The sequence below is a fragment of the Vigna radiata genome, chromosome 1 (genome assembly GCF_000741045.1).
Source record: "Vigna radiata var. radiata cultivar VC1973A chromosome 1, Vradiata_ver6, whole genome shotgun sequence".
NCBI lineage: Eukaryota > Viridiplantae > Streptophyta > Magnoliopsida > Fabales > Fabaceae > Vigna > Vigna radiata.
In genome coordinates, this window is record NC_028351.1 from 3,063,323 (window position 1) to 3,076,911 (window position 13,589).

The window sequence follows — 13,589 nt, forward strand, 5'->3', positions numbered from 1 at the left end:
GAGTGATAATATATAGTAGCATTAAATAATTTGAAAAACATTGAAATTTAGTATTTGAGACTAATTAAGTAGAATCTTTTATATCAATGTATATTAAACATTGGAAGGAGTATTAGATGGTTAATGTGAAAAAAGATGTAAAGTTTCAATTAAGTGATGATGAGGTTATTGATAAGTAAACTGAAAGAGAAAGGAGATGGTGAATTGATTGAGAATTGACAAGTGTTGTTGAGAAACACACAAAAGAAGTGCATATAATATAATAGTATTAGCAGAAGAGGTATGTGAAAGCTCTGAGTTTGCAAGAGTCACCACCTTTATCTAATTAACATTAATGTTTGGTTTGATGGGGTTAGAGACTTGAAAAAGTAGTAGAGAACCATTGAATGCTCCCACGCGGTTTTGAGAGGCACAAAGAGAGCCATTGCTCCAAACCTCAGCTGACTTTGCCCTTCTTTCTTCCCTATAACAGTTAATGCTTTTGCTGTCAACTTTTGACTATTTGCCTTCACTTCTCTCTCTCTCTCTCTCTTCAGTCAGTCAGCGACCCTTCACACACTCTTCTTTTTTTCACTATTTATACACCCTTCATTTTGACTCTTGCCTTGGCTCATTGCAATTGCAAGCAAGAGGAAAATCAAGAAACACAAGAGATCTAGCTATAGCTATATCATAAAAGTATAGTGAAGTAAAAGAAAAAGATACATACAACAAAGGCAAGATGGGAAGGCCACCTTGTTGTGATAAAGGTGTGAAGAAAGGACCTTGGACTCCTGAAGAAGATATCATTTTGGTGTCTTACATACAGGACCATGGTCCTGGCAATTGGAAAGCTGTTCCTACCAATACTGGTTGGTGAATTTTCCACTTTCAGATCTTAATTTCCTGGTTTTTTGAATGATTCTTCTGTCATGGTTTTAGCAAGTCAGGGAAATTTTTATATTTCTGGTGATCTGAATGGTACTTTCTTTTTGTGTTTAACTTTCAGGGTTGTCAAGGTGCAGCAAGAGTTGTAGACTTAGATGGACTAATTATCTGAGGCCAGGAATCAAAAGGGGTAACTTCACTGAACAAGAGGAGAAGATGATAATCCATCTTCAAGCACTTTTAGGGAACAGGTAAATTCCTCTCACAGCTTCTGCTTAGTTATTGAAATCTGTTAATTATCATATTGTAACCTAAACCTGCATTGATTATGATGTAGATGGGCTGCCATAGCTGCATATCTTCCACAAAGAACAGATAATGACATAAAAAACTACTGGAACACCTATCTGAAGAAAAAGCTGAACAAATTGGAAGCAAGTGGTTCTGAAGGAAGTTTGGGGCATGTTGGGGTTTCAGTTTCTCAGTCAATGTCTAGAGGGCAGTGGGAAAGAAGGCTACAAACGGATATTCACATGGCAAAGAAAGCTCTCAGTGAAGCTCTTTCACCAAAGAAGACATCATCTACCTTTTTAGCTGAGTTAAATTCAAACCGTTCCAATGATAATAGCACTGGCTCCTTCTACAACTCCACAAAACCAACACCGTCTATAAGCTATGCCTCAAGTGCTGACAACATAGCTCGTTTGTTGAAGGGCTGGATGAAAAGCACACCAAAACGTGCTGCTACTCAAAACTCCATCATCAACTTGGCTTGTGCAGGAGCTGACACTGCTTCCAGTGAAGGAACTACAAAGGGAAGCTCAACCAGTGTGGAGTTGTCTGAGACTTTTGAGTCCTTGTTTGGCTATGAGTCTTTAGAGTCTTCAAATTCTGAGTTTTCACCTTCTCTTTCTCCTGAGGGCACTCTCTTCCAAGATGAGAGCAAGCCTGATATTACTGGAATAGACGTGCCTTTCTCTTTGCTTGAGAAATGGCTTCTGGATGATTCTGGTTGTCAAGAGAAACTTAGTTTCTAGATTTAGTTATAGTTCGATTTGTTGCTTTTTCTTAGTTATAGCAGACTAAACCTGAATCTCACTTTGGCCTTCAACCCCTTTTGGTTCTAGAAGTGTATATTCCAATCCAATATTAACATTATTATATTATCATATCCTATAGTTAAATGTCTTAATGCTAAAGTTTGTTCTCTTAATCACAACTTCAATGGTGTTAGAATTTTTTCCTTTCAGTTGGCTGTTTCATTAATTGGTTTTAATCAGGAATTTAAGTTTAACTCAGTTGACTCTTTCTTCACAATTTCAATCAGTTAATTATCAGATGAAAAGAATGAAATGGTTCAAGTCAACCTAATAATATCATATCAGTTAATCTAATGTTTAGTATATGACATACTCTATTAATTCAAATAAGACAAATTTGTTTGTATTTTCCTTTTTCATAAAGTTAAATGATAAACTATAATGGCAGTTGATCGATCAGTGTTTTTGTTTTGATTTTGCTTTTATAAGAATTTGCATCTTCTACCTTTGGGAAGGAATAAAGTGATTCTTGTTAACTTTTTATTATAGTTTTTAAAGTTAAATTAGTCACCATAAATAGGTATGGGTTGTATTCACACCATGGATAACTTGTCGTTTTCAAAATCTTTATCTCCTTACCACATAATAGTCAAGCAAATTAATGGATCTACATAAATATCACATGTGTACGATTAATCTATTTAATTTTAAAAATTGACATCCCCATATAAAAAATGGAAAATCAAAAATACAATTTAACTTTTTTTTCTTTATGTATAATTAAAACTTTACTAAGAAGAGAGTAAATGGTTTCTCTAATCCTAAATATATGAATCTTACAATTAGTACTTAAATAACAAGCGAAGTTTTGAACACTACTTATCTTTATTTTGTTCTAAATTCACAAAATATTTTTCTATAGTAAGTCCAAACACGGTTAAAGTAAAAGGGTTGAACCTTCCTGAAACACAATTTGTTATGCACAATTGAAGTATGCCATACATCACCTAATGAAAATGTTGAATAATATCATTTGAAGTATGTACAGTTAAAGTATGCCTTACAATTTGTTATGCAGAATGGAATTTGTTAACGTTGAAGTATGCATTACATAAGGTTAATCCCTTTAGTGTGAAAGGGCAAAAAAAACTTTAAACTATATTTTTTTTTATATTCTCACCACATACCTAATTCATTTTTATGTGGGTGTGAATGATTATTAGAGTGTTAAGATATCTTTTTACTTGAATTCATACACTAATATATATGTTAAAGAAAATACAACATTATGATTTTTTCCATGGAATTCTTTAAACCATAACAACTCATATCAGTACTACAACCAATGAAAATTAACTTATATTAGTAAATAAAACCAATTAAATTATAAAAAATCAGCATTTCACAACAACCAAAAATCACTATCTGGTGCTCAATAATACAAACCCCCACTTAGCACTCTGTCATGAGATTGCTCATTGAATTTGAAATTGAAGCCCAACGCTCAGTAGTACAAACCACCATTCTATGTTCTGTCACAAAATAGGACTTATGCTTAGCGATACAAACCATCGCTCAACGCTTTGTCACAAAATTGCTCACTGACTTTGAAACTGAAGGCCGACACTCAGTGCCCACTACGTACTACACAAAACCATGACAATAAATGTAAAAAATGCAAAGTTTTAACTTGCCAATTGATCAAATCGGTACTTCCCTTTCTATTCTTAACTCAATTCATTTTAAAGACATGTTGTACGTTATATTAATTAAACTAATTATTCGAGTAAAATGCTCCTAATTCAATAATACTCCCAAATTCACAATATAGCTATACACACTTTATTTTCTTAGAAATTTCATGTAACACATTTGAACACACATTCAATGCAAGTATAATGACAAACTCTACAAGCAAAATCACTATCACTCTTAGAAATAAAACATTTTCAGGTTTACATTACTATCACACCAGCAAAGCCAAAAATTAGGATAAAAGAATATAGAAGGTTTATTTCCCTTCACCTTGTGCATGTTGGGTAAAGTTTTACCCTTTCTCCCAAACATCTCCAACACCAAATACTTCTGAGGGTTCTAAAAACACCATAAAGAACACAAATTAGTGAGGCAATCGGTTAAGAGGCAATCGGTTAATTTGAATCACATTTAAGAGGAGATCTTCCAAAAGATCTAAAATAACACATGTAAGGAAAAAGAAGGTGCTTGGATGCAAAAAACAAAACAGTCAAGAGGAGGGAATGGGTTGTCACTTACCATTGAGTGGAGCTTCATATTGTGGAGTTAAGGAGCTTCTCTCTTATGGTTGAGTAGTAGCTCCTGGGCAGTGAAGAAGGAGAGAAAAACAATGAGATGTTGAAGAGAAAGAGAAATGAGGGAATGGAAGAGCATTAGAACATGAATGGATTGTTTGTTGTGTTGACTTTGTGTTTCTAAAAGGAAAGAGGTTTTACATTCTCCCTAACAAAAGAATTTTCTCCCTAAAAAATTAGACTTACCACTTTGTCATATCCTCCTTTAACTCCTAAGTAGAGTCACCTATTCTCCTATCCCAAACGACTTTGATTAGATTGATAAATTTTCCTCTAAGCTACGTTGTCTAACTATCCTCGATACCAACAAGTTGCACCTAACTTGTACATCTTATACTTCCAACACATGAGACGTATCAGGAATATACTTAGCTGAGACATGAAACACCAAATGAAGACTTACCAACTTAGGAGGCAAGCAAGATAATCTCATAATTCACTAGTCTGATTCTTCACAAGATTTGATATGGGCCAATGAACTTACGAGAAAACTTTCTCAAAAGGATGACCCTCCCCAGACTAGTGGTTGGGATTATCCTTAAGAAGACATGATCCCCAATTGCAAACTCCACAAGTCTTCTCCTTTTGTCAAAATAAGACTTTTGTTGAATCTACAAGGCCCACCAACACTACCTCTCCATCTTGGTACCAACACAAAGGGGTTCTGTATCACCTGTCATATAAAGCCTTATACAGTGTCATACCAATATTTGCCTAATAACTATTATCTAGGTGAACTTTACCAAAGGCAAAACATCATCCCATCCACCGAGATGATCTAACACACAGGTCCTCAACAGGTCCTTCAATGATTGAATTATTCTTTCCAATTGCAAATCTCAAATCTTAAAAGCACAGGAGCTCCTATTCGCAATCTAGAGACCCAAGTGGGTCAATTGGCAAAGAAAGGTTTAATACCTATTTTGGTCCTTCCTTTGGGAGGGTTTGTTCAAAGTGGTCCCTCCTTTTTTCAAAAGTTCACGTAAGTCCTATCTTTTGCAAAAACTGTTCAAAGTGGTCCTTTTTGCTAACGCCGTTAAGTTCAGTAACGGCATTACGTGCCGGGTGTCTAATGTCTGATTATGTGACATTGTTATTTGTTTTAATAAATATATATAATTGTGACGTGTATTTTATATTAATTAGGGTAAAATAAAAAAACGAATTAGGGGTAATTAATTAGGGTCAGAAGATTGGGGTAATTGGGGTCAGNTTAGGGTTCGTGGTTCGTGGATTGCNATTGGNATTNGGATTGAAATTGGGGTCTTAGGTTTGGNGGTTCGTCAGNGCNATTCAAATTGGGGTAAGAAGATTGAAATTATGTTGTATAAAAACTATCTAAAATTTCACTCATGGAACAAAACCTTCCACTTCGCACAGTTGCACTATACTCACTCGCACATTAACCTAAGAGAAAATCCAGTTTAATGGTTGGTTTGGTATGTTCGGAGAAGAGAATGAGATAATTCTAATGGAGGACACACAAAACCAGGGTTGCCACGGTCATTGCAACGAGCACCCAGAAGGAACAACATGGTTCAAATTCCACATGGAGCTTCCCTCCGAAACAGAGCCATTCCAGTTGGAGCAAGCAGTCTGCAATCACGACTTCTTCATGATGGCACCTAACCACTGGGACCCTCTCTCCAAAACCCTAACTCGTCCACTCCTTCTCCACAACTCTTCTTCCTCTTCTTCTTCCCTCCTCGTTTCCATTTCCCAGCGCTCTCACTCGCTCGCTGTTAGGGTTCATTTCGTCCATTCCGTCTCTCTCCTAAATCCTTCTTTAATCTAACCCTAATTAATATAATTTACACGTCATCATTAAATATTTTTTTAAAAACAAATAACAATGCCACATAATCAGACATTAGACACTTGGCACGTCTGTCGTTACTGAACTTAACGCCATTAACAAAAAGGACCACTTTGAACGGTTTTTGCAAAAGATAGGACTTAAGTGAACTTTTAAAAAAAGAAGGGATCGCTTTGAACAAACCCTTCCAAAGGAGAGACCAAAATAGGTATTAAACCGGCAAAGAAATTAGCAAAAAAAAATTGAAACTTTTTTACTACGAACATTGAGGTAAACCCTATAGATCCTTGTAATGCTATCCTCACCAGGAGTGAAAAGATGTTGGGGGAAAGAGTGGAAAATAGAGAGGTTGAAAAAAATATAGAGAGTGAGAAAAATAATGAGGAAAAGAATAAGAATGAGAAAAAATAAGTAAGAAGAATAAGGAGAGAGTTGAGGAAGAAAATCAAATGAACAAAATATGAGAAAATAAAAAAGAAAGGTGTGTAAAAAATATCTTCCATACCCATAAATCCCTTCACAGAAAGGCAAGGAGAAATAGTTTACTCGATTCATGTGTGCTTTTTTAAGAAGTTAAAGATAGACATTTCTCTCTCAGAAGCACTACAATAAATATCTTTTTTGTTAAATTCATGAAGGATTTCCTCAATAAAGAGAATAAGTATATAGAAGAGGTAGTCGTTGAAGTTTAAAGAGATTGTAGTGCTATTATCCATAAAACCCATCCTCAAAATTTTAAAGATCATAGGAGTTTTACCATCTCTTACACCATTGCATGGAGGAAGATATTGAAATTCCTCTCATCCTTGGGCAACTATTTATGGAAACAACTAAAATCGTCATCGATGTTGATGGTGGAAAGCTAAAAGAAAGAAGTCAAGATGGAGAGGTGACATTCAATGTGTTTAAAGTTGAGCAAATTGCTTAAGGGTTTCTCTTCACAATCTAACAACAAGAAGAAAGATACATCATTGTAAGGAATGGTCAGTGAGGTACAACAAGTTAATTGAATTGAAATGGGTGATAGACAAGATCATCATGGTATTGTGAATGAAGAAAATAGATCCAGACTAGGTCAACCAATGAAGTTTTGTCAACCCAATTTTAAAATTATTCTCATAAGATAAAGAGTAAAATGGTCAAAGATATAGTTTATCAAAGAAATCAAAGTTGATGGATTGAAAAGCCTTATAAGGACAAAGGTGGTGACTAGTGAAAAGTTGAAGCCTTATAGGTGTGATGAAGGGGAGAAGCACACTAGAAGGACTGATCACAATCCATGAATATCAAGCTTTGAGATAAAAATTTTAAACAAGCACTAATTAGGAGGCAGTCTAATATTTTTTAAGTATTTTTTAATTTTTTATGTTTTGACATTAGTTGTTAGGCTATTCTACTTACTCAACAACTACTTTTTCACTCAGTGGTCTACTTTACTCACTTAACAACCAAAGGCTAACTCGTTGGGCTACTATGCTCACCCAAGAAATGAATTCCATTATTTCATCAATAGTTACGCTACTTTACTCGCCCAACGAGTAGTCAAGATTTCAAAAAAAAAAACAAAAATTTAAAAATTACGTTTTTATTTTAGTGGTACAAACAATCGTTCAAAGCTCTATCACAATTTCTTGTTGACTTTGAAATTAAAGTTTAACGTTTAGCAATAAAAAACATTGCTCAATGCTTTGTCACAAAATAAGATCAATGACCAACGATACAACGTCCACGCTCTGTCACAAAATTACTTCCTAACTTTAAAAGAATACAGGTTAATGTTCCAATCGATTAATTATAATCACTAAAAAAATATCCTCCAAGATATATAAAAGAACACCTATAAAAAAAGGTACTTGTATATAAAAAAAAAATAAAACAGACAAGAGGAAGGAACTATATCTCACTTACTACTAAGATGAGCTGAGTATAGAAGAATTGAAAGCTTCTCTTATGAATGATTGAGTAGTAACTTTCAAAGAAGAAGAGGGAAAAAATGAGATATTAGAAAGGTGAAAAGAGAGAATGAAAAGTCCCAGTGTAAATTAATTGTTTGTAGTGTTTACTTTGTGCTTTTAAAAGAAAAGATGTTTTACAATATCACTTAATTAAAAAATTAAAGTGTTTGTTAGTTGCACCACCTATTGACTTTCTTGGTTAATAAAATTTTAATTGAAACAAAATTCAAATGCAATTAAAAATTAAAAATCATTCTTATTATAATCTTTACCTCTCGAATAAATTTTAACTAAAACAAAAGCCAATATATATATATATATATATATATATATATATATATATATATATATATATATATATATATATATATATATAAACTTAAAACATAAATAGATAAGCTCTCCATAACCAATAGTAATTATCGCACTCGGATATTAGTAATTTAAACATATTTATTAAGTTGAAATTAATAAAAGAAAATAAAGTTCTAGAGAAGCATTGATTGCTGAATCAAATATATTGTGCTAAAATCAAACATGTATCCTTTGTTGACATTTTTAGACACGTGTTAAAGAAACTAAATTAATAGTACAGAGTGAAAAACCAAATTAGTTTCTCGATTTCTATTCTCATTATGCAATTATCACCCCGTAAATGCTTATATAATAACCTCATTACTACCTACATTAGTTAACTCAAATAAAAAATTTAAATTCCTTATGTTGAACCACCACAAAAAATTGATTAACAAAGTTGAATAAATATAAATAGGAAAGACAAAATAAGTTGAGGTAGAGGTGAATCTAATATGAATTTTGCAGGAAACAGCTTGATGAAAACTATCTCCATTTAATTATAGAAATTTTCTTTACCAAACGCTTTTAAAATAGTTAATCTCGTCATTTTAAAGACTATTCTTTTTAGCTTTTATATATATATATATATATATATATATATATATATATATATATATATAATTTTATGGGTGAAAAAAAGAAAACAAACAAAAGTACATTTTTTCTATAGGACAGATAACTCAATTCGACCCGGTCCGGCTCACCACCAGTTGGTCACTTAGTGAGTCAACCTAATCCGGCTTATTTATTAGTGAGTTAGAAAAATTTAAATCTGGTCTGACCCATCAAGGATTAGTGGGTAATAGGTTGACTCATTGGTTCATTTAATTACAATTTTTTTAAATGAAAAAAATTACAAACCTTCTATAATTCAAATCTAAACAAATTTCACTCCCTAATTTCACTGTGTTTAATTAATTTTGAAAATAGAAAAATTAAATAATTTTTTTAAGTAAAAAGCTAATAAACATCTTTTATAAAATTAAAATTAAATTTTAATAAAATAAAATTAGGTAGGTGGGTTAGTGGGGGAACCCGACACACTACGAGTTCAATCCGCATAAGCGAAATTTAAATGAACCAGGTTAAAATTTAACACGTATAAAAAAAATATAATTTTTTCAAACCCAATCTGACCGACACAAACCCGTAATAAACTAAATTAACCTACAAGCTGTAAGATATTTTGACAACTCTATTTTTTTTCCTCCTAGTCAATATTTAAAGCTGTATATTGATATTTAATTTGAGCAATTTCCTGAACAAAAGACGTCTACAATAACAACAAGCCGATCAAAAGATAAAAAACACGACCACTTTTATTTTACTTTTTGGAATACATTGGAAAAAATTGATTCACCATAAATTCTCATGCGATTATTTCTCCATTTTTCAGGTTGATTGTTTAACTTTATAGTTTCATTCGGTGGCACGGCAAGCAATATCCATGCTGTAAAGAGATAAATATTAGTTATAATATTTCTTTTAATAGCATCTTAAGTTTATCAATATTATTTAATTTAATCAGTATTTATTAACATCTAAATAATTAACAGATAATAAACAATATATTTCATGTAAGAATTCATATTTCTTTTGTATTTTTAATTTAAAAAATATCTATACATGAGTACGTGGCAATAATGTCAAGTATCAAATTAAGTGGAACATATTAATATTACCACTTTTAAATTTTTATATTCATTTTACTTCTTATTTTCAAATTTAATCTTAATTTTTTGTAATAAACAATTTAATTCATTTCTAAATTAAGATCAAATCTATTTTTTACATAAATATTATAAAAATATTTATTAAAATTTATATTTTGTTAAATATTTTTAGTTTAAAATTAAAGTTAGTTTAAAATTAGAAAAAAAATTTATAAACAAATATTAATACAGTAGATTTAAATTTAAGAGGTTAAAATTCAGGTAAACTTTTTAATACTCATATGATTTTTAGGTTAAAAATCAATTAAATAGTTTAATTTAAAAATAGTAAACATTAAATTTTGATCTTAATTTGAAAAGAAATAAAATTATTTTACTTTTAAAAAATAAAATAAAATAAAATAAAAATAATAAAATATAAAAATATAAAAATAAATTGAATATAAAATACTTACACGAGGTTTACGCTAACACGACATATGTTATTGACGTGATGTATGACAATGCTAATACTGTTATATTATGCTAACTCATACGAGAATATTTTTTAAATTAAAGAAAAATAAGTGAAAAATAATTTAAAAAATCACAACTTCTTTAACTATTAAAACAATGTTAGTAAAAAAATTTAAATTAAACAAAACTGATAAAAAATAAGATTTTATTGAAAAAAAAAATATTAGAAGTGAATTGACAAAAACCGAACTAATTAGTATTTACATTTTTGTTTAAAGAAAAGAAAGGTAATCGTATTCAAACACGATTTCGTGCCATTATTAAAAAAATAATATAAATTTATGCAAAGTCTCTTGCGTGTACCTTTCGCTTTGCAGAGTAGCAGGACAACTTAGAAATATTGTTTGAAACTTTTGGTTTTTCAGTCACCTCATAATGTTAGTGTTGTAGTTCCAAAGAAATAGCTGGCTAGGGAGCTATCAAAGCTTCTTCTTTTCTTATTTAAATAATATTTAAATATTTTATCAAAAAGTTATATTATAAACATATTTTTTAGTATTCGAATTTTATTTTATAAGAATCATTGTTTTTAAAATATTTTCTTAATATTTTATATGTCTTTTATCCTTTATTAGTGTAGGGAGGGGTTCAATACTTACACATATACATAAGTTTCCATATTGATAAGATATTGTCTCCTTTGAACAAAGTCCTTTTAGATTTGCTTTTGATACCACTCTAAAAGTTCTTTTATTATTTTATGTATATATAAATCCATGTCCATCTCTTAATTTTTCTGATGTAAAACTTTGTTTGTATCCAACAATTAGAATATGTAGTCATGAAGAGTTTTACCAGTATATTCTATCATAATCTTAAATAAAGTATGTTAATATTTTATTATTGTTTTTTTAGTCCCTTAATGAGATAACATAATTAGGAGTAGAAATTTAAGGAGATCTGATTAATTGTGTGTTGTTCATGAATTGTTTGACATTTGATGTTTGCATTAATTCTTTGAAATGATTATGAGTTTTTAAACCTTTTAAAATATATATTCTTTTGTATTTTTCATATTTCATCTACTTTTGGGATAAGTTCTATGTTTTGGAAAATTTTGTGATATAAACTTGTGAGAAATACTATAATACTTACTTATATCGTATATTACATAATTGTTTTGCTTAATTCCAGTTATAAAATGTTTTAATTAGTAGAGTGATTCTACTAATATGATGTTACAATATATTTATTTTAATTTGTAGATATCTAATAAAATCTGCAATATTAAATTTTATCATTAAATTTTGTGGAACTATTTTGTTATTAAAATATATTTTTTAAATATTATTAAATAGATGTTACTCTCATCACACTCATAACGAATTATAATTAGAAAGAAAAGAACAATAAATGATAGAGTGGCAGTTTTCTTTATTATTAAGAGAGGATAATTCGGTACCTCAATCCATATACAAACTTTATTTATAAAATTAAAAGAAAATAAAAGATGTTTTTTTCTCAGAAATTATTTCTCAGTTTAATCGGGAACCAAGACTTATAATGTGAAAAAAAAATTAAAATTTTCATTTAAAATTTTAATTCTATTTTTTTCTGAAGCTTTTAGGTATCAGTTATTAAAATTCCCATAAGGATGGTGCTACTACTACGTATAGTTATATTGAACTTTTCCCTAAACTTCACCCTTCAAGATGTATTAAGAAAACCCTTATCTATTTAGAAGATTTTCATAAACATAGGACTTATAGACATAATAGATACCCTATGGAATCTCATTACTTATAATTGTTTGTTTCCATTAAACATCATCATGAATATTTCTTTCAACATTGAGCCAATAGCCTACAAAGAAGCCTTCAAAGACAACAACTAGATCAAATATATGAATTAAGAGATTAATGCTCTTAAAATTAATCATAATTAGATTATAAACCATTTATTTCCTAACAAGGTAGTTATTGGTTTCGAATAGGTTTACAAAATCAAACACAAGTCTAATGGAAGTATGGAGAATTACAAAACACACAAGTCTAATGAAATAGTAAAGAATTACAAAACATGCTTGTTGTCGTAAAAAAGCATACTCAATTTAAAGGGTTTGATTTCTTAGTGCTTGTTGTTGTTAACAAATAGAGTCTCAAACAACATGATGTTCATAACGATTTTCTTTATGGAGATCTTTATTAAAAAATATTATTTAGATATGCAATATCAAAATAAATGTCAAGTTTGCAAATTGCAATGTTCTTTATACATTTTAAAGCAAATAAGAAGATAATGATATGCAAGACTATCATAATTCCTTATTTTACATAGGTATTTATTTTCTTTAACAAACCATTCATTATTTTCAAATCATTCTAATAACTCCACTACTATTCTTTTAATTTATTTGGATGACATTTTTCTTGTTGAAGAAATTACACTGAAAACTAGTCTTCTTTATTGTGAATTGCATATTAAAAATTTGGAAGATCTTACATATTTTCTTTGGCATTGAAGTGGTTAGAAACAACACAAAAAAATACATATTTCATAAAGAAAATATGTTTGACCTCCTTAGACACATTGGAATGCTTGAAAGTGCTCCTACTTAACTCCTTTGGTTCATTCAAATTGCCATATTTCTACTATTAGAGATGATCTAAATAATCAAGACATTACTTTTTACAAAATACTCAGTATAATGTTTGATGTATCTTACAAATACAAAACCAAACATGACTTTTGCTATTTGAATGAACCTTAAACCTAATCAAAATATCATGCAACTAAAAGCTTCCAATGACTCTAACTAGACTAGTTACATGAAGACTCTTAGGTCTATCTTAAGTTATGCCATCTACTAGGAGATTCCATTATATGATATAAATTTAAGAAACAAATGGATCACATATCTCCTTGAAGATCTTAAAATTTCATATCAAAAGTGTGCTTTTCTCTACTTTGACAACCAATTTGCACTCTAGATAGCTTCCAATCAAGTTTTAAATGAGCATCCCTAGCATATTGTGATTGACTTCCACATCATTCGAAAAAAAAATAACATTGGATATATATATTTCGACACAATA

General features: G+C 30.2%; 1 protein-coding gene across 1 annotated transcript; it reads left to right on the forward strand.

Moving 5' to 3' along the window:
• Positions 1-326: 326 nt before the first annotated feature.
• Positions 327-2,045, forward strand: LOC106765849 (transcription factor MYB30). Its single transcript, XM_014650612.2, has 3 exons — positions 327-851; positions 989-1,118; positions 1,205-2,045. Exons 1-3 carry the CDS (start codon positions 722-724, stop codon positions 1,902-1,904), a joined length of 960 nt encoding a protein of 319 aa, XP_014506098.1. The 5' UTR covers positions 327-721; the 3' UTR covers positions 1,905-2,045.
• The last annotated feature ends 11,544 nt before the right edge of the window (positions 2,046-13,589 follow it).